At 55.2% G+C, this 19714-nt stretch overlaps 2 protein-coding genes across 8 annotated transcripts in view; both read left to right on the top strand.

The window, feature by feature from the left end:
* The window catches only part of TBC1D10A (TBC1 domain family member 10A), a 33224-nt gene extending 27738 nt beyond the window's left edge, over positions 1-5486 (top strand). For all 3 annotated transcript variants that reach the window (XM_042961779.1, XM_042961780.1, XM_042961781.1), the window contains 5 exons: positions 504-618; positions 698-763; positions 1453-1642; positions 1748-1902; positions 2502-5486. In XM_042961779.1, coding sequence (XP_042817713.1) covers positions 504-618; positions 698-763; positions 1453-1642; positions 1748-1902; positions 2502-3008 — 1033 coding nt within the window. In that variant the 3' untranslated portion in view covers positions 3009-5486. The remainder of the gene's footprint in view (positions 1-503; positions 619-697; positions 764-1452; positions 1643-1747; positions 1903-2501) is intronic.
* An 86-nt stretch (positions 5487-5572) lies between these two features.
* Positions 5573-10524, top strand: CASTOR1 (cytosolic arginine sensor for mTORC1 subunit 1). 5 transcript variants are annotated; one of them, XM_042961782.1, is made up of 9 exons: positions 5573-5954; positions 6587-6657; positions 7840-8027; positions 8114-8246; positions 8504-8630; positions 9042-9155; positions 9329-9411; positions 9513-9607; positions 9738-10522. In XM_042961782.1, exons 1-9 carry the CDS (start codon positions 5842-5844, stop codon positions 9804-9806), a joined length of 993 nt encoding a protein of 330 aa, XP_042817716.1. In that variant the 5' UTR covers positions 5573-5841; the 3' UTR covers positions 9807-10522. The 5 variants fall into 5 exon arrangements, with proteins under 5 accessions (XP_042817716.1, XP_042817717.1, XP_007082601.1 ...); XM_042961783.1 differs by having other exon boundaries at positions 5706-5954; positions 8507-8630; positions 9738-10521; XM_007082539.3 differs by lacking the exon at positions 5573-5954 and adding an exon at positions 6167-6368 and having other exon boundaries at positions 9738-10524.
* Positions 10525-19714: the final 9190 nt, after the last annotated feature.

Raw genomic sequence — 19714 nt, forward strand, 5'->3', positions numbered from 1 at the left:
CATTTACTCCCCAGAGTGCTAGAGCTTGCCTGGTCCTCTTCTAGAAATAAGTTTTGGTGGTAAGAAAGAGTGTTAGAGATAATTGGGTGCACAGAGGGTATGTAGGAAGGGAAGGATAGGCAGGCCAGGCCAAGGGACCAAGACAGACACCTAGGACAAAGCTGACTTGGCCAAGGGGACACAACTGCTGAGTAAGAGCCCCAGACTTCCAGCCCTGACACACCCTTACCTTGTATCTGGTATCCTGCCTGGCTCTGCCTCTGCTTTCTCTTTGAGCCTCTGCCCTCACCTTTCAAACTGGGGGAGGGGGTGCCCTCCTGCCTCCCTTCTCTGGTATTGTGAGAGTCTGTGTGCTACAGTGGGAGACTGACCCCTTGCTGACCACAGTCAGGTCACCAGAGAAGAGCAAATTCTAAGACAGGTCTGGTCTGGTAGGGCATAGGTAAGGACAGCGGATGGCAGAGTCACACCTATCTTCCCTGCCCCACTTGGCCCTTCCACAGCCAGCAGGACCTATTCCGTGTGCTGAAGGCCTACACCCTATACCGACCTGAGGAGGGATACTGCCAGGCCCAGGCGCCCATTGCTGCTGTTCTGCTCATGCACATGCCTGCTGAGGTACCACCAGGCCCTGGGCGGGTGAGTAGGTGGGCAGGGAATACCCAGCAGCAAGACCTCATGTCTCTCTTGCCCTCAGCAAGCCTTCTGGTGCCTGGTGCAGATCTGTGAGAAGTACCTGCCTGGCTACTACAGTGAGAAACTGGTGAGTGTTTGTGGTTGGAGACCTGGCCTGGGACCTGCTGTTTGTAGCCTCTCCAGGCCTTTCTCTCCGCAGCCACTCTTGCCCCAGCTTAAAACCTTCCCAGACTTCTGTTGCTTTCAGGCTGAAGACCCAAGGCCTGACATGATCAGGTCTTCTAGGCTCCAGACTCATCGGTTCCACCCTGCCATCCATCCCTGCTTCAGCCGTCTGGCTGTTGTCAGGATCTCAGTTCCACCAGTGCACCAAGTTCTTCCCTGCCTCAGCCTTGGCATAGGCTTAAATCTCTACCCCCTTCCTTCTTTTAATAACCCCTGCTTTCCTTCAGTTTTCAGCCCTTAGGGAGCTTTCTGTGACCCTGACAGGTGGGATCTCTGGCACATGCTAATCCAGCATTCCTGGTCCTGCCATATTCTGGGCACTTAGCCACCCCCTATGCCCTGCTCCTAGTCTCTTTGCTCCTATAATTCTTCTGTCTGCCCCTTTTTACTACATGCTCCATGAGGGGGACCAGCTATGTCTTGTTTGCTCTTCATTGTATCCCAGCACCCAACACAAGGTTGGCTGCCTACAGGCAGTAGCTGCCTGAGAGATGAATGAATGCCTGCCTGGTACTGGGAGCCAGGGCATAGTCTCTGTCCTGCCTGCTGTGAGCCTACATTCCTGGTCCCATGGCCTTGCTGTGTCCCCAGGAGGCGATCCAACTGGATGGGGAGATCCTCTTCTCACTGCTGCAGAAGGTGTCACCCGTGGCCCACAAGCACCTCAGCAGGCAGAAGATCGACCCACTGCTGTACATGACAGAGTGGTTCATGTGTGCCTTTGCCCGCACCCTGCCCTGGAGCTCTGTGTTGCGCGTCTGGGATATGTTCTTTTGCGAAGGTACTGGGTTGGGCTCAGGGGAGCACCCCTGCTTCTAACCCAGCCCAAGGGGGCCTCTATTTCCAGAGAAATTCCTTACAGGCCCCTTACCACCCCCTCATGCAGGAGTCAAGATCATCTTCCGTGTGGGACTGGTGCTGCTGAAACATGCATTGGGCTCCCCTGAAAAGCTCAAAGCCTGCCAGGGCCAGTATGAGACTATCGAGCAGCTGCGGAGCCTTAGCCCCAAAATCATGCAGGAGGCCTTCCTGGTCCAGGAGGTATGACCCACACCCTTCCCTTACCCCTGGGTGGGAGCAGGAGATATGGGGATCCTTTGGGAGGGGCCTTGTAGCTCTGCCCTTGAAGGTGAGTCACTGGTGTCAGGCCTGGTGCTCAGCAGCTTAGGATAGTATGGGTAGACCTTATCCTCCTGTCTCAATGAGAAGACAGGGTCACAGAGAGGCCTAGGTTTGCAGGGCCTCCCAAGTTCTGAACCACTTTGGAATGAGAGAAGCTGCAACTCATCACCTCTCTTTTTCCCTGGTACCACATCCATGGCCTTGGCTTTATTTTCCCTTTTTTCTTTCTTTTGTGCAATTTTGTCTCTCAGGGGCTATACTTTGGTGACGTATAGTTGGGCAAGTGGACTCATGAGTTGTGGGCAGCTTTCTCCATTGAGGCAGTGGGCCTTAAGTGCCTGGCTCACCTGGCACTCAGCTCTGGGACTTGTGATCACCACAGGAACCAGACCCCCATTATTCCTAAGGTCAACCATTAGTGACCAAGACTGGAGGACACTGAGAGAGAACAGACACCAGGCTGGGAGACAGAGGGGAAGTTTCTTCCTGGTCTTATCTGCCTGTCACCACCCACACAGGTGGTAGAGTTGCCAGTGACAGAGCGCCAGATTGAACGTGAGCACCTCATTCAGCTGCGGCGCTGGCAAGAGACCCGGGGTGAGCTGCAGTGCTGCTCCCTGCCCAGGCTGCATGGTGCCAAGGCCATCCTGGAGGCGGAGCCAGGCCCCCGGCCCACACTGCAACCCTCACCATCCATCCGCCTGCCCCCGGATGCCCCCCTTCCTGGCTCCAAAGGCAAGCCCAAGCCACCCAAACAGAGCCAGAAGGAGAAGGAGCAGTGGAAGCAGGCAAAGGCAAGTGGGCAGCTGGACAAGCCCCCAGTCCCAAGTCAAGCCAAGGTGGCAGCTGCTGCAGGAGATGCATGTCCCCCACAGGATGTACCCCCAAAGGATCCAGCCCACCAGGACTCAGCCCCGCAGGACTCAGCTCCCCAGGATTCAGCCCACCACCACTCCCAGGATTCAGCCCACCACCATTCCCAGGAGAGCCTGACGTCCCTGGAGAGTGAGGACACCTACTTGTAACCCTGGCAGCTCAGGCCTGTGGCGTGGGGTCTCCACATACCTACACGGTTCATGAACTGACATTCAAGGGCCAGCCCACGCACTGAGGGCCCAGCTGCCTGGCCACTGGGTGGCAGAGAGTCTGGCTGGCCCAGCACAGATTCTGCCTGAGCCTCCTTATTTATTTTCTCCAGAGTGGAGCTTGGGCCAGCCCAGCTGGGACAGGCAGAAGTGAGGACCCATGGGTGGTGCCTCACTCAGCCCCCTCCTCCTGGGGGGATGCTCCCCAGGGCTAGGGTGCTGTTGTGAGGAGAGAGGGTGGGGTAAAGGGTGGGGTGCTCTTTGTGTAAAATAGAAAAATGATTTTGTACAGAAATAAACAGGCTTGTGTAGAGAGTTGCTGTGCAACTAGGGACTGGGAAGGAGAGCTACCTCTGTGCTCAGCATCTCCTCTGTGCCCTATAGAGCCCCCCATCCTTGCCCCAGCCCAGCACCAGGGCCTCTCTAGAAATGATTTTGCCATAGGGGATGCCAAGTCCAAGGCCAGTCCTGTTGCTGGCCCCCACTTTCTCTCACCCTATCCACTCTTCCCCATGTCCACCAGCTGCCATAGATGAGGGTCACCGGAGCTAGAGCCCAGTGCTGGAGCAGAGCAGGGGCCTGCTTCCCAGGCCTTGATATCTACCCACCTCTGAGGGGGAGGGGCTCCTTAAGAAGGTCTTTTCAGGGCCTTCCTCCACCAAGGCCTGACCTGCATACCACTTCAGATCCCAGTAAGGGTCTGAGTGTTCATTTAGGTTGAGTGCTGGAGCCAGGGGTGGGGGACCATGAATGCCCTTACATGCTAAGTCCAGACCTCCACTTTAGGTAGAGGGGTGAGGGGAGAAGTTTGGGTCTTTGATAAAAAGCTGCCTGTCATTTCCTGGTGCTCAGCATGTGCCAGGCTGGGCTGGTTATATCACCTGCTGATCAGGTAGGCTCTCTTATTATCCCCATTTTACAGATGAGCAAACAGGGGAGCTGAGTGGGAAAGATGAAGCTGATTGATTTGCGCCTAGAGTCCCTCAGTTACCTCTCCTGAGCAGCGTGCCTGGTGACCTGGCAATGCCATTGAGGGCCCAGGCAGGCACTATGGTCACAACCTGATGACTGGTGAGGGTAAGGACAGGGTGTCCCTGGGAAAGGCCCTCCCTTCTGCTGAGGAAGCAGCTTTTCCAGTCAAACAATAGCGTCTGTTCCTGGCAGGCTATCAAGCTGGGCTGGGCTGGGCTGGGCCATTGTGGGAGGGGGTGGGAGAGGGAGGAATAGAGCCTCCCTAAGAGCTTTCAGGCATCACAGGGCCTGGGCCTGGAACATCTTGTCCTGGTACAGCTGGGGATACTGAGGCCTAGGGAGGTCAAGCGCCTCTGAGTCTATCAGGGCAGGCTACCACTTCCTGCCTCCCACCCCTCACTCCTGTGGTTTCCCACCCCATCTGTACCTGTCATGAGGGGTTTTGAGGACTCCCTTCCCCCTGGCTTTCCAGGGAACAGGCCAGGATGTGGCAGCTGCAGTGTTCCACAGGAGCCCCCTGAGCCAGAGAGCCCAGGGAGGGAGGGTGCTGCCCAGCTTCCATCCACCTACAGTAGAGGCTTCTGAGCAGGCAGGAGGCTTGTGTAGGCCTGCTTTAACCTGTTTGGTTCAAAGCTTCAGATCTGAGGCCTAAGGATGCTTGGGCCAGACAAAGGTCCCCCAGAGCATGCTCTGTCTGTCTTGCTACAGAGCCAGCCTAGGTATGCTGATGCCTGCTTAGACTTTGAAGTCTTCTTAGACCTGAGGCAGCCTGAGCAGAACACATTCTAATGTTGAAATGAGCCCAAGTTGGTCCTAACAAGCCTCAGATCTGGGGCATCTGCCAGTGCTGAGGGCCTCTCTGGGCATGAAGCAAGTTTACATGTGCTCAGGCCAACTGGGTTCTGCTAATGGCTCACTCTTTGGGAGGTCTCAACAGGGCTCAAGTCTCAAGTCTGAGATCTGAGTACCCATGAGCCCCAGATGCATGGGAGTGTCTACTGAAGTCTGAGCCTGGGGCATCCCTGGCCCAAGCGCTTAGTCTTGAGGGGTCTCAAGCCATAAATAAGCCTGGCCACCTTCATTACCCTACCCTACAGTATGTTGCTCAGACATAAGTGGCTGGGGCCCTCCCTATCTCTATGACCCCCGTGAGTAAGTGCATTCTTCCTCCGCAAGAGGAAGAGGGAGAAAGGCAGCAGGACACTTCGTTGGGAGAGAATCACAGGGTCACCAAGGGCTTTACAGCATACCCCTCCATACTCCAGAGTTTTGGAGGCGACACTCTGGTCCCAGCTGAGCCCTGGTTCGCCTCACGGCCCTTCGGAGCCTCAAGGATATCAATCATAAGACCCATATGGGGACCCGAAGGACAAAAACCTATTCCACACCTCCCCCATGCTCCCGACCCCAGCAAGGCAGGAGGCCTGCGGAAAAGCCGGCTGAGGGGGCGCGGCATAGGCGGGGCCTGGAGGACTCAATGGGGTGGGATCAGCCTAAAATCTCCAGCCCACGCTAAAGGGGCGGAGTCACCGGGGGCGGGGCTCGGCGGGCTGGAACACGAGGGAAGAGGCTCTGGCCTCAAAAAGGAGGCGTGGCCACTCCAGATAGGCCGCTCATTCCTGAGGGCGTGGCCGTCAGGGAGGTGGACACGGCATGGGGCTAGGAAGATCCACGGCTTAGCGGGCGGCGTGGAAGCGGCTGCAGAGCGGCTCCTTTAAGCCCCCGGCACCGCCCCCACCGCCCCGCCCCCCGCGGCGGTCTGGGTCTGGTTGGCGACCCGGTCGGGTCCGCGCGGACCGTGATGGAGCTGCACATCCTAGAGCACCGGGTGCGGGTGCTGAGCCTCGCCCGCCCAGGTCTCTGGCTCTACACCCACCCGCTCATCAAGCTACTCTTCCTACCCCGCCGCAGCCGGTGCGCGCCCGGGTTCGGAGGCATAGATGGGGGTGGGCTTCGCTGTTGTTCCGGGACGGGGTCGGGAGATTAACATAGCCGCGGGGCAAGCGGGAGCGGGCGGGGAGGGCCCTTCTCCTCTCTACCCCCCGCCCTCCCCGCACCCCTTCCCCCCCCCACCCCCCCGTCCCGGCCTCCATCCGGCTTGGGCCTACCTCCCTGGGACCGCCGCCTATCCGGCCCCGTGAGGCCCCCTCCCAGAGCTAGTTAAGGCGCAAACAACCCGGGGTGGGCAATGCTTAACTCCGAGTGGTGTCAAATGGACGCAGTTCCTTCCTGGCGACTATGGGGAGCTTTTTCCAGATGCCTCCCATCGGGTCAGAGGGACCGATCTAGGGGGCCCAAAGTCCAACGCCCCCGGGGGTGTCGCCGCGGGTGAGCCTCCCCTTCCGGAATGGACGGTCCGGAGCTTCTGCGGAGGTCGGGAGGCGAAAAACAGTTTGTGATTCCGGTGATGAGGCCCACACTCCCCTGGCCCGGGAAGAAAATTGGGGCTTGAGGGGGCAAGCAGGAATCTTTCCAGGCGCTTGAAGTGAAGTCTGCTCGCCCCCTCCGCTCCACCCAGGCTGAAGATGCCCCCCACCCCCATCCAGGTGCAAGTTCTTCAGCCTGACGGAGACCCCCGAGGATTACACGCTCATGGTGGACGAGGAGGGCTTCAAAGGTGGGGGCTGGGGAAGGATGTTGTGCTCCCCTCTTTGTGGGATTCTCACTAGATGCTGGAATCCAGAGTCCCAAGATCTGGATGCGAATTTGACTCCGCCACTCACTGGCTGTGTGCCCTTGAGCAAGTCACTTCCTCTCTCTGAGCTGTTTGTTTCCTCTTATGTAAAATGGGTATAGTTATGGTTCTTGCCTAATAGAATCCCATGAGAACTTTATAGACAGGGGTTTGAAAGGCACTTGGCAGCCTCAGGCCAGTAGCAGGGCTTCAGTTACAGTTCAGAGCAAGAATTGGGGTGTTCCTGAGGCATTTATATCCCCCTGGCCATTATTTCACGCTAGACTTATCTCCCTGGTGCGGATCATCCCCTCCCTGACTGGTCTGGGAACTCCAGGAGTCTGAGGGCTGGGAAAGGAATGCAGGAGCAGGCAGCCAGTCCAGGGCAGGGTCCTGGGGGGCCTCCTGGCTGCGGTTGGGAGATTAGCAGACACCTTGGCCCCAGCTTCTGCTCCAGACTGGACTCCAGCCTGGTTCCTCCCTCCCCGGTCTCTGGAGCTGATATCTGGCTCCTACTCCTGCCAGCCTGACCCGTCCTCACAGGTCTGGAGTCTCAGGCCATGAAACTGTGGCTTGGCCCATCCGCTGGGCCCTTCCAGGCCTTAGTTTCCCTGTTTGTAATGCGGGAAAGTCTGGGTCTGCTAAGGGAGAAGGGCATCTCTCTGCCAACCTGATCTGCTTGCGCCCCCTGGTGGTGCCAGGTGGTATAAAACCTCTGTTCACCCAAAGAATGCCATCATGAGATATAATGCTGTCATCCCATTTTACAGATGAGGAAACTGAGATTCAGAGAAGTTAAATCATTTGCCCCAGGTCAACAGCAAGTAAATGGTGAAGCTGGTATTTAAACCCAGGTCTGTCTAAATCTGGAGTTCCAGTCTTAACTGGAAAGTTTGGATCCCTGGCAGGCCAGCACCTGAAGAACTTCTCAGTCCTTACATACATGCAATTCTCAGGAGCAGAACTTAGGAGAGGGAGACAGCCCCAGTCTCCAGACCTGCTCCTACCTTGGTAGAGCACGCCCCACCTCCCCCCTCTCCACCCCTGCCAAGGCATAGACAGGGAAACTGAGCGGCAGGGGACAGCCCAGTAGGTCCTGACATGGTGTATACTTTCTGCTCACAGAACTACCCCCATCTGAGTTCCTTCAAGTGGCTGAGGCCACATGGCTGGTGCTGAACGTGTCATCCCACAGTGGCGCAGCAGTGCAGGCTGCTGGGGTCACCAAAATCGCGCGCTCAGTCATTGCACCACTGGCCGAGCACCATGTGTCTGTGCTGATGCTGTCTACTTACCAGACGGACTTCATCCTGGTGAGTTTTCTGCAAGCTCCAGTGCAGGGCAGGGTGGGTATGGGTGCCTGGGGGCTCATGTGATATATCATCTCCCTGTGGTCCAGGTGCGGGAACAGGACCTGTCTGTGGTGATCCACACGCTATCCCAGGAGTTCAACATTTACCGAGAAGTGGGCGGGGAGCCTGTGCCTGTTGCCAGGGATGATTCCAGCAATGGCTTTCCCCGTTCTCAGCATGGTGAGGTTACCCTCTGACACCCAGACCTAGGCAGGGCCTCCTCTTCCCACCGGGACCCTTCCCTTGTGAGGATTGGTCTGCGGGCATGGGGATACCAGCTGATACTGACTGCCTCACAAGACAGGGAAATGTGGAGAAAAGAGGTGGGTTCCTGTAGAGCATGACCCTACACCCCACCCAGATGGCCCTATCTGGCCACCAGGGGGCACCCCAACCCACAGTCTCCTTAACACCGGCTGCTGCCTGGTCCCTCCTAGCAGGGCCCAGCCCCACTGTGCATCCCATCCAGAGCCCACAGAACCGCTTCTGTGTCCTTACGCTGGACCCTGAGACACTGCCAGCCATTGCTACCACCCTCATCGATGTTCTCTTCTACTCATACAGGTGGGCCTTGTTTGCACTTTGTTTCTGTTTTCACACCATCCTGTGTTCCACTACCTTCCGCTTGTCCCTCAGCTCTGCAGCTCTGTGCCCTGTTCTATGTCTTGGGTTCCTGGCAGCCTGTGATACCCGTGTGCCCCTCACTGATGTTCAGGGAAGATCTCGATGCCACAGCTGCAGCCCTTTCCTGTATTGTGAACAGACAACCCCGAGCCATGCCTTGGTCTGGTCCTCTGCCAGCCCTGGGGTCCAGTGTCTTTGGAACAGGCGAGATTTATTGTCCTCCCCCACCTCCACCTGACACCATCAGGAGATCAGGGCCCTTGGACAGAGGAGGAGAGTGGCCCAGAGATAGGAGGAGATGCAGTGGGCCGGGTGCCCTGAAGAGCACTTGAGCCTTCTGTCCCTTCCCAGTGCCCCCAAGGAGGCAGCCTCTGGTGGTCCTGGACCCAGCTCTATTACATTCTTTGCCTTCTCCCTCATCGAGGGCTACATCTCCATCGTCATGGATGCTGAGACGCAGAAAAAGTATGTGACTCCTGACCCCTAGTGGACCATAGATCCTAAGCCAGTCCTAGGGAGGGAGGAGGAGGTGGAGCATCAGACTCTGAGGTCACCAGGTCAACCTGCTCCCAGGGGCTCACATTGGGGCAGGGAGGGGACAGGTGGGTGCCCTGCCCACTGCCTGCCTGCCTCTCCAGGTTCCCCAGTGACCTCCTGCTGACCAGCTCCTCGGGGGAGCTGTGGAGGATGGTGCGCATCGGTGGACAGCCCCTGGGCTTTGGTAAGGGCTGCTCCTTGTGGCCTGGGGACTTGGGGGGAACCTGGGGGGGCAACCAGGATGATCCACATGCACCCCCCCTCCCCCCCCACCATAACCCTCAGATGAGTGTGGAATCGTGGCTCAGATCGCAGGCCCCCTGGCTGCGGCCGACATCTCTGCCTACTACATCAGCACCTTCAACTTTGACCATGCCCTGGTAAGCACCATGGGTTGGGCTCCTGGAAAGACACTGAGGCCCAGGAGAGTGGGGAGGGTACAGGATGTAGTCCATCTGGGCCAGGAAGTCAGCATGGCCCTGACCCCTCTCTCCGTCCACCTGCCCGCAGGTGCCTGAGGATGGCATCGGCAGCGCCATTGAGGTCCTCCAACGACGGCAGGACGGCCAGGGCTCCTGAGGCCTCCATGCTGTCCCCTCACCCCAGGCTTCCAGAGACTTCTCTAAGCTATTTCCTCAAGCACTGGGATGAGTCCTCCCCACCCCCATTCCTGCTGGGGGACCCCTCCTTCTGCTCTCTGTATGTAAGCTGCGTGCAGGCACCGGCTCTCACGTGGACATGCGTGTCTGCCCACGCAGGGGAACACGGTGCTCTGGGCTTCCTCCAGGAAGCCCTCACCCCTCACTCCCTGCTCGGCCTCAGTGTTTGCACATTCCCTGCCTGAGGCCCAAGACATCCCCCCTCTCAGTGCCCTGAGCCAGCTGCTCCCTTGGACAGGGCCCTGGTCTCCATTCTGCTTCTGGCTGGGTCACCTTCCCTGGCCAGGTGAGTTCTGACAGTGCCTGCCCCTCCCGGGGTCTCCAAGAAAAGTATTTTTACATCTTTCTCCCTTTTTTATTGACTTATTAATAAAGGCTTATAGTTATAAAGGGTTGGGCTGTGGTCCATGGGGGTTGTTTGAGCTCAGCCATGGCTACTCTGCTGCTCCTTCCAGCCCCTCTGCCTGAGGTCCTGGTTTGTCCCTGTGTAGCTGGCTCTGGCTGGGCTCACCTGACTCAGTTCTTGCCTCGGGGAGAATCGAAGCCTTGAGAGGTGATGTGACTTAGCCAAGGTCACCTGATTCCCATCCAAGGCTACCTGCCTCTGAAGCCCAGCCTCTTCCTTCCTTCCTTCCTTCCTTCCTTCCTTCCTTCCTTCCTTTCTTTCTTTCTTAATGTTTTTATTTATTTTTGAGACAGAGAGAGAGACAGAGCATGAGCAGGGGAGGGGCAGAGAGGAGGAGACACAGAATCTGAAGCAGGCTCCAGGCTCTGAGCTGTCAGCACAGAGTCCAACGTGGGGCTCGAACTCACAGAGTGTGAGATCATGACCTGAGCTAAGTCGGACGCTTAACCAACTGAGCCACCCAGGCACCCCGATCTTTCTTCCTTTCTTGCTGTTTTGCAATAGTCCAGAAGGTTCTGAACATGGTTAGAGATTCCCAGACCATCCCACCTGGAAGTCCTCCAGCCTTCCCTGCCACCCCAAGGTGGGCCCAAAAGCACCTTTCTTCTAGACTGCTGCCTGCTTGCTTTTAGACCATGCCTGAGTCCTGGAGGTCCCACACAGGAGTCCCTGTTGGCCAAAAAATCAGTTAGTTCTTGTCACCAGGGCTCTCCTGGAGTAGTGGTAGGAGGGGGGCCAGCCAGAGTGGGGACCTGGGAGTCCGCACACTGGGCTTCCCCTGGCCAGAAGGAGAGGATTGGGGCCTGGAGGCCACCTGGAACCCAATGTGCCTTCAAAGGCTGCCTTCCTGGGCCAGAGGCTCAGCACATGTGGGCCCGGGTTTCCTGTCACAGAGGGGCTGCCTCCCTGCTCCACAAGACTGGGATTCCACTGTGGCCAGATGGGGCCCTACAGATGTGCTGGGGAGGTTATCAGGTACCCTCAGCCCAGACCCGCCCACATTCAGGAAAGGAAGAAGGGTGTGACTTCGGCGTATTCAGAGGTTGCAGTGGCTCCCCAGAAAAGCCAGAGCGGGGGCCAGGCCTCTGGCAGTGTGCCCACCCTACCCCTGGGACCCAGGGGCTACAGATCAAGGAGCAGAAAGCACAGCCCAGCCTGGTGAGTGAGCGGTCGGGACCCTAGACCATCTCCTTCCCCTCAGCATCTGTTTCCTCATGTGTATCAAGATCTAGGAGGCAGCTCCTTCAGGATCCCTATTCTTCTTGGCCCTGGGAAGGTGGCATTCCTTTGTAGTTTGACTTGGGGGGAAATTGGGGAGTTCTGGCTTCTCTCTGGAGGGCCCATCCTGGGCCCTGGTTCAAGGGATGTCTTGGGCTGAGTGGGGGCTTTAACACCAGAATCCTTAGGGCTCCTGACCTGCAGGTAGAGAGCTCCTGGGCCCCATGTTCAGCTCTGGGGACTCTGTCCATCTGTCTGCTTATGAGTCCCTGTGAGTCATGGACTGATTTGGATGTTTCTGTCATCCCGGCTTTCCAGGTGGCATCAGGCTTTGCCCAGTCCCTCAGACCAGGTCTCAACCTGGCATTGGTTAGTTCTTGGCGTGCTGCCCACAGGTAGGGGGGCCACCAGCATGCCCCAGTGGGCTAGTCTGACTTGGACCCAGGCCTAGAGCTTACGTGTGTCTCTTTGCCACATGTGTGTGAGTCTGTGTGGAGGGGCTTAGCTCCCAGGGCATTAGAGTCCTTGGGGCTCACTGAGTCAGCTTGGCCTTCAGCAGGTTACAAATGGGGAGATCTGCTCTGATATTGCCAGGAAGACCAGGACCCACCTGGGGTCAGGGCACAGGGCTTGGGAGGTGACTGGGGCACACTCAGCTGAGAAGGAACATGACTCTGGACCTCACATGTGGCTGATGCTCTGGGTACCATCAGATAGACAGGCCTTAAGCTGTCCCAAGCTGAGGTGGGGGGCTCCCAGAATCACCTCTTGGTCCCACCCAGGCCCCTGAAGAGTTCTAGAACAAAGGAAGTCAGTATGGTCAACCCAGGCCTGGAGTTGAGCTCAGCTTGGGTCATTCAGAACTGAGGTTGGGGGGTGCTCACTGGCACACAGTCCACATCCTTGTCCTTCCAACCCTGGGAGCCCCAGTCCACCTGTCCACATCAGCACAGCCTTCCTGAGCTCAAGGGTCAAGGCCCCAGACTGCAGAGCTTGAGTGCACATCCTCATAAAGGTGGTAGCCTGTGTCTGGGGAAAACCGTACCCACAGCCCCCTGGGGAGTAGGAAGGTGCTCTTAGCCCTCTGACTGTCAGCCCAGTGTCTGGCATCTGCTGGGAGGATGTGAACCTAGGTGGGGGCTCTTGAGTGGGTGGGGACGGGAGATGAGGAAACCTCAGGCGGGGAGAGTCAGTGGCTCATTTCCACCCTTTCTGATTTTGCATGCCCATGCAGAGGAAATGATCTTGTAAGTCCTCTTTGAAGTTATTTGAGCAGAAACTCAGGGTTTAAAGTCGTCCCTACCCCTGCCAGGCAGGGCTGTATGGTCCCGTGCTTATTGCCAAGTTGCTCCAAAGCTGGCTTCTTGGTTTTGTGTAGAAAGGAGAATACACCCACACCCTCTCGATGTTCCACCTGGCCCCAAGATCCCATCTGGTGGGAAGGAACCAAGCAGGAGGCAGGAGGGCAGCCCCCTCTACAGCCAGCTGACTGTGAGTACTGGGAAGCTGCTTCTCCCATCTGTGCAAGAGGTGGGAAGGGATGTGCTCATGTACTCAACACATGTTCTCATTACCGTCCGCTCTACGTAGGGGGAAACAAAGCACCAAGAGGTGGAGTGACTTGCCCAAGGTCACAGAGCTGGGCGTGGCAAAAACCAGAATTCAAAAAGGCTAACAGTGGCCACAGCCTGGAGAGGTTCCGTGGGGGAAGGGACACTTTAGCTGAACCCTGAGGGATGGGGATGATTTTGCAAGATCCCTTGCAATCCCAGCTGTCTACGTCGGTGGCTGGCCGTTGTCGGTGGCTGGTGTCTGCCGCCGATGGCAGTGAGTGCGTGGGCAGGCACGAGAGGACTGGCCCTGGCTCCTCCCTGACCTTGAGCTGGGCCCAGTAGGTGTGTTGGGCAATGGCCGCGGTTTGTGTCTCACTTTCCCAGGCGGGCCCTGGTGCCGGGGTGAGCCACGGGTGCCTTGAATAGGGGTGCACAGAGCTTCTTTTGTGTAGAATGGTTGGTCATGATGCCGTGTAGATGTGTGTGCTGCATGGGTGTCTTCTGTGTGGGTGTGCATGTACAGGGCTGTACTTGCGGTCAGTGCAGACCTCTGTGTGCATCTCTACAGATAAGCCTGTTTTTGCCAGAAAGTGTGTCTGTCTGTCCACACTTGTGTCCATGTCAGTGTATTCCAGTGTGTACCTGTGCCTCTGTCTATGGCCAAACGTACATCCAATTACATATGAACATCAGCTCCGTGCCTGGCTCCATTTCTGCGTGTGCCCCACGTAGGTGTGGCTGGAGTGTGCATCTGTGACTGTATGTGCACGTGTGACCACTTGTGGTACTGGTTTCTATATGTCTGCTTTTGTCTGTGGAATGGCAGCTTTTTATGTCTGCATGTGCCTGTGCACATATCTGCATCTTGTTTTCATGTTCAGGTGTGTGTCCGTGTGTGCCTTCCTGTCCACTTTCCTTCCCCGGACCCACATCTTCTCAGGCCTCCCTGCCTCTGCCTAATCTCAGGAGGCCCAGCTTCCTGCAGTCACCAGGGGACTGATGGGCTGTGCTGGGTGCCCCCCGATCCTACCCTTCTACTTTCACCCTCTGCCCCAGCTGCCTCAGCCTCCCTGGTCTCCCTCTTACCTCTCTGCCCATTCCTCCTCTGTCCCTCCTCTTCTGTCTGCAGCCTGAAGTCAAGCTTGGCCTGCCTTTCTGCCCCTCAACGTGGGCCCTCCACCAGGACACAGAGGAATCGACCCCTTTCCCCCCCCACCCCTGGCTTCCCAGCTCCAGTGTCCTCCACAGCCTGGCCCTCCCCACTTGCCAGGGCCCTGATTCAGCCCACAGTTGTCCTCACCTGCGCTTCCCCAGACTTCCTACAGGTCTCCCTGTCATCTGGCTGCACAAGTACATTTTCCCCAACAAAATCTTAGTGTGTCCCCTCCCTCCCTGATCGCCAGCCTTGGGTAGACCCTTGCTCGGGAGGTGTGCCTTTGAGACCTCCTGGCCGTATCAGCTCTTCTGCTTGCTCTGACCTCCAGTGCCTCACCCTAGACTTGTTCTTCCCCAAAACTGGGATCCTCTCCCTGGGGCAGCTGTCAGGCCCTGTCCTGAGCAGGCATGCCCCGGCCTTTTAAGCTGAGGTAAGCCTTCTCTAAGTCAACGAACAAGAGCTCTGGGACAAGTGCTAACCAGGCTGCAACAGGAGGGGCCGTGGGAGGCCTCTGACTCTCTCCTGCTCCCTTGCCGCTGACTCACTGCTTTCCAGCCCCTTGGTTTTTCTGGAGTTGCCAGAACTTTTAAGCTCTGCCTTAAAAAAAAATAATAATGTTTATTTATTTTGGGAGAGAGAGAGTGCACGCACACGTGCAGTGGAGGGGCAGAGAGAGGGAGAGAGAGAATCCCAAGCAACCTCCCCACTGTCAGCACAGAGCCTGACTCAGGGCTCAATCTCAAGACCATGAGATCATGACCTGAGCCGAAACCAAGAGTCAGACACCTAACTAACTGAGCCACCCAGGTGTCCCCCCCCCCAAATTTTTTTAATTGAGGTGAAAGTCACATAGTACGTAACAGACCATTTTAGAGTGAATACCTCGGTGGCATTTAGCACATTCATAGTATTGTGCAACCACCACCTGTATAGTTCTAGAACATTTTCGTCATCCCAAAAGGAAACCCATACCCATCAATAGTCACTCATTCTTCTTCCTACCAGCCTCTGGCAGCCGCCAATCTACAGTCTATCTCTGGATTTCCCTATTCTGGACATATCACAAAGAATTCTGTAATAAGTGACTTTTGGCCTCTAGCTTGTTTGACTCAGCTTGATGTTTTCAGGGTACATCCAGGTGGTGGCATGTATTAGTACTTCATTCCATTTTGTGGCTGAATGACATCCTATTGTATGGACACACCACTTTTTAAAAATTTGTTATCTGCTGGTGGACATTTGGGTTCCCACCTTTTGGCTGTTAACCTCTGCCTTCTTGACTAGGGGAGGGCGCCCAACATTTGTGTTTACTGCCATACTGTTCCGCTTCTCTTCCTCACATGCTTGTTCTGTGGACAACGTGTCCTGGCCCCAGCTGGCCACACTCCCATCACCCATGGAATGGGTGCCCACCCTACTGTCCACCAGTAGGCCTTTGGACAGAGCAAGCTTTGATGGCCTTTTCTCCCCTTGGAGCTGCAGGATCTGTTTTTTTTTCTTATCAAGATAAGCACCCAGAGGCACCTGGGTGGGCTCAGTTGGTTGAGTGTTTGACTTTGGCTCAAGTCATGATCTTGCAGTTTGTGGGTTTGAGCCCCACATTGGGCTCACTGCTGTCAGTGCGGAGCCCACTTCGGATCCTCTGCCCCCCCTCTGCCCTCCCCTGCTCATACTTTATTTTTATCAAAAATAAACATTAAAAAAAAAAGATAAACACCCAGAGTTTCCTTGGCATCTCCCCAAGAACAAGAGGAAGAAGAAGGCAGGTCTTCCACAGCACCTTTCCCAGGTCATTTCCTCCAGGCATCCCTGCTAGTGAGTCCCACCTCTGTCCTGGACTTCCCCTTGGCACCAGGACTATCATAGACATTCCCATGGGGACCCTGGCTGGTTGTACCCATCTTTCTCCAGTTGCTTTCTCTGTTGAGCAGAGGTTCTGAGCTTTCACAGCAGCTGGCACCAAGAGAAGGCTCCAAGCCCATCCCACTTCCTCTGTAGCCTCCACCCCTCCTGCCTCCATCCTCATACTGGGGCAGGACAAAGGACTCCCCACTGCAAGTGCCAGGAAACCAGTTCAACTAGCAGAAAATGGATTGACATCATTGTACCGTGTAGCTGGAACTAGCCAAGGGGTTGGTCCTGGCTTCAGGCAGAGACCAGGGACTCAAGGAAGTCGCTTGGCCTCCCTGGCTGTGCCAGCCATGTTGTCACCCACTTGATGGGACCCCACCCCACCCCATGGAGTTGGGAAAGTGACCTTTCTTGGCATCAGACCAGTGACATCCCAGCTCAGAAACCCTGGCCATGCAAGGGAGGCGTGTCCTCTGAGTCTGACATCAGTCTTGGGAAAGGATTGTGACTGGTTCTGCTCGGTACATAGGTGTAGTGCTGGATTCCAAGGTACCACGAAGGGCCAGGCAGGGTTGGGTGCTCCCTCCTGTGGCCTGGGGTGAGAAATGAGCAGGCTGACAGATGATGGGTCTTCCAGATCCTTCCTCATGCTGGATGTTGGCTTGTATGTTTATTCACCCTTCAAAACCTGGACATAAAAAGACATTCACAACAAATTCACTTACCTATAAGCCTAGTCTTTCTTGCTGATCTCTACCCCATACCTAGCCTGGTGCCTGATACATACAGTGAATTACTTAAATATAGGTTGAGTGAGGGACTGAAAAGCCACCATGATTTGTCTCTTTTTGGAAAATGTAGGATTGTGCCCTCTAGTGAAGACTGGCCCCTTTCTATCAGGCTGTCAGGTACTGCTTATGTGGAATTCATTCTGAAGTGAATTCTTTAAAGGAAGTAGGAGAAATGCCTTGTCTTTTTCTTTTTCAGTTCGTTTTCCAGGAAAGTGTTGAAATCTGCAGTGGGTGAAAGAATATATTTTGAATTCACTTAAAAAAATATCATAAAGGAAAAAGTCAGCGTCTTTAAAATCCAGGCTTCCTAAAAAAAGGATCACGTGCTTTGGTGTATTGTGAGTGATATAATTCTGATTTCCTTGGGGAAAGATGACCAAGAGAAGGCATGAGAAAGGCTTCAAGAAAACCTGTTCCTGCCCAGCAGTGAGGTTGGCCTGAACTTCCAGAGGCCTGGCTGCAGGTGCACTAGATATGGGAGGGACACATCTGGATCCTGTACCCTGGGAGCCACAGGTGACCTTTCCTGGGGATTCTGCAGATGGCCACATCTGTGGTCATGCATTCATCCATTCACTAAAGATTTATTGAGCACCTACTATATGACATGGACTGTGCTGTGCTCTGGAAAGGCAACGAGGAGCCACAACCACAGCACACACCCTCTTGGAATTTTGTCAGGGGTGGGCAGGGACCAGCCTGGGGTGGAGGAAGTTCAGGGGGGGCTTCCCTGAAGAGGTGAAGCTTGGACTGGACCTTGATGTCTGGATGACAGTTCATTCAGTAGGAGGAGGTTCAGGCAGTGGGAACAGCATATGCAAAGGCCATGAGGTGAGTGCTCTGCTCCCCTGAGGGACTGAGGAAAGTCAGAGAAGGCAGCGGGCTAGAAAGGTATGGGTGAGGCTGGGGGGTGGGCAGGACCTGGTGGCTGTGGTAATAACTTTGGCCTCACCAAATGTCCGCATGAATCCAGGGAGTGTTTTAAACAAGAGGGTGGCACCAGGCTGTATTGTACAAGTCCCCTGGAGGGACTGCAATGGCAGTAAAGCCATTTGGTGGGTGGATCCATTTCATCCCTCCTGACTTTCCTCCCTCTCTGTTAAGACTTCCAGCCACACCTGCTTTTCTCTAAACCAGACCTATGCAGTCTTGCTTGCATATCACCTCATGCAGTCCTGTTCCATGTGGAATTTGTAGCATCTCTCTCCTGCATTTTTGCCAGTTAAACTGGCATTCCCCGCCCCCCTCCTCCACCCCAGACCTGTAGAAATACCGACCTCCTCACCCAATCACTCCCTGGCTGGTCCTTGACCAAGTGGATATCCATCTTCCCTCTGTGAAAACCATTTGTTTTCAAGTTTGTTGAGCCATGTGGCTGCATGAGTTCTGGGCAAGCCACTGCGTGTATGGTGTGCTGGCCAATCGTGTGGACCTAGGACAGCTGCCTGGAGCCCAACTTGCCTTTGCTCCCTCCCACCTGTGTGACCTCCCGTCAAATATCTCATCTCTCAGGCCTCAGTTTCCCCATCTACAGGATAGACACAATGATCTCTGTGAGGATGGTTGGGAGAATTCACAGAGCCAGCCTGTAGGAGGAAGTGCTCAGAACTGGGTGCAGCCCACAGAAGAGCTCCAGAAACGTCTGATTATTACCACTGGGCAAATGGCACGTACCTGGGCACCAAAACATTTTTGGCAAGAATGTGATGTTTCAAAATAGGCATTGTATGTTCCCAGCATGAGAAAAGTCAGGACTCCATTGGACTTCGTGATCCTTGTTTGATGGTTAAGGTTATTTTTATTTACAGTGATATCTCAGTGTTTAGAGCCTGTAGGGTTCTAGGCCCTCTGTGTTCATCTAGCCCATCCCCTCATCTCTCAGAGAGGACCCTGGGCTCAGAGGGGATGGTGAGGGGGGTGGTTGTTCTAGGCCAGCCAGAGAGAAGATAGCAGGGCAGCGCTCTTATCTCCTGGTCATCCCACCTCAGAGTAGATGCTTGTCCCCCGCCCCCCTCCCCACTGCCAAAGACAGTGAGCCTCCTGAACAGAAGTGAGTTCCTTCTATCCCTATCTCTATGCTGCATTTCTCTGAAGGTTCAGGCCTCTGGAAGAGGGCTCAGTTACCCAATTTGGGGGAGCCACTGGACACACAGAGGCTTCCCACACTGTGGACACACCAGGTCCCAGAAGAATTCTGTGGTACATCTCAAGCCAAAGGATCCTCCAGCCCAGGGTGACCTCGCTGGCCTCATGGGGAGGGCCCTGGTAGATACTTGCTCACCCCAGGGTTTATGTAATGTCGTCTTTCCCAATCGTCCTCAAAGCCATGCTATGACATAAGCAAATGTACGCCTCTGTCTGCCCCAGTGGCTGGCGGGTATTTATCGAGCACTTGCTATGAGCTAGGCATTTGCACGCATTATCCACCAAATTGCCCTCACTGTCCTCTTGAGATAGCACTTACCACTGCATTTTTTAAAAAATAGAGACACAAGATATGTATATTATCAACTTTACCATTTTAAAGTCTATAATTCGGTGGGTTTTAGTATATTAAGAAGATTGTACAACCATCACCACTATTTAATTCAAAAACATTTCATCACCCCAAAAGAAACCCCATACCCATTAGCTGTCACTCCTTATCCTTAGATCTCTCCAGGCACTGGGAAGCACTCAGGTGCTTTCTGTCTCTATGAATTAAACTATTCTGGACATTTCATATAAATGGAATCATCCAGCAACATTTTGTGACGGGTTTCTTTTACTTAGTATAAGGTTTTTGAGGCTCATCCACATTGTAGCATGTGTCTGTACTTCATTCCTTTTGTGGCTGAATAATATTCCATTGTA

This window comes from Panthera tigris, chromosome D3, assembly GCF_018350195.1.
Source record: "Panthera tigris isolate Pti1 chromosome D3, P.tigris_Pti1_mat1.1, whole genome shotgun sequence".
Taxonomy (NCBI): domain Eukaryota; kingdom Metazoa; phylum Chordata; class Mammalia; order Carnivora; family Felidae; genus Panthera; species Panthera tigris.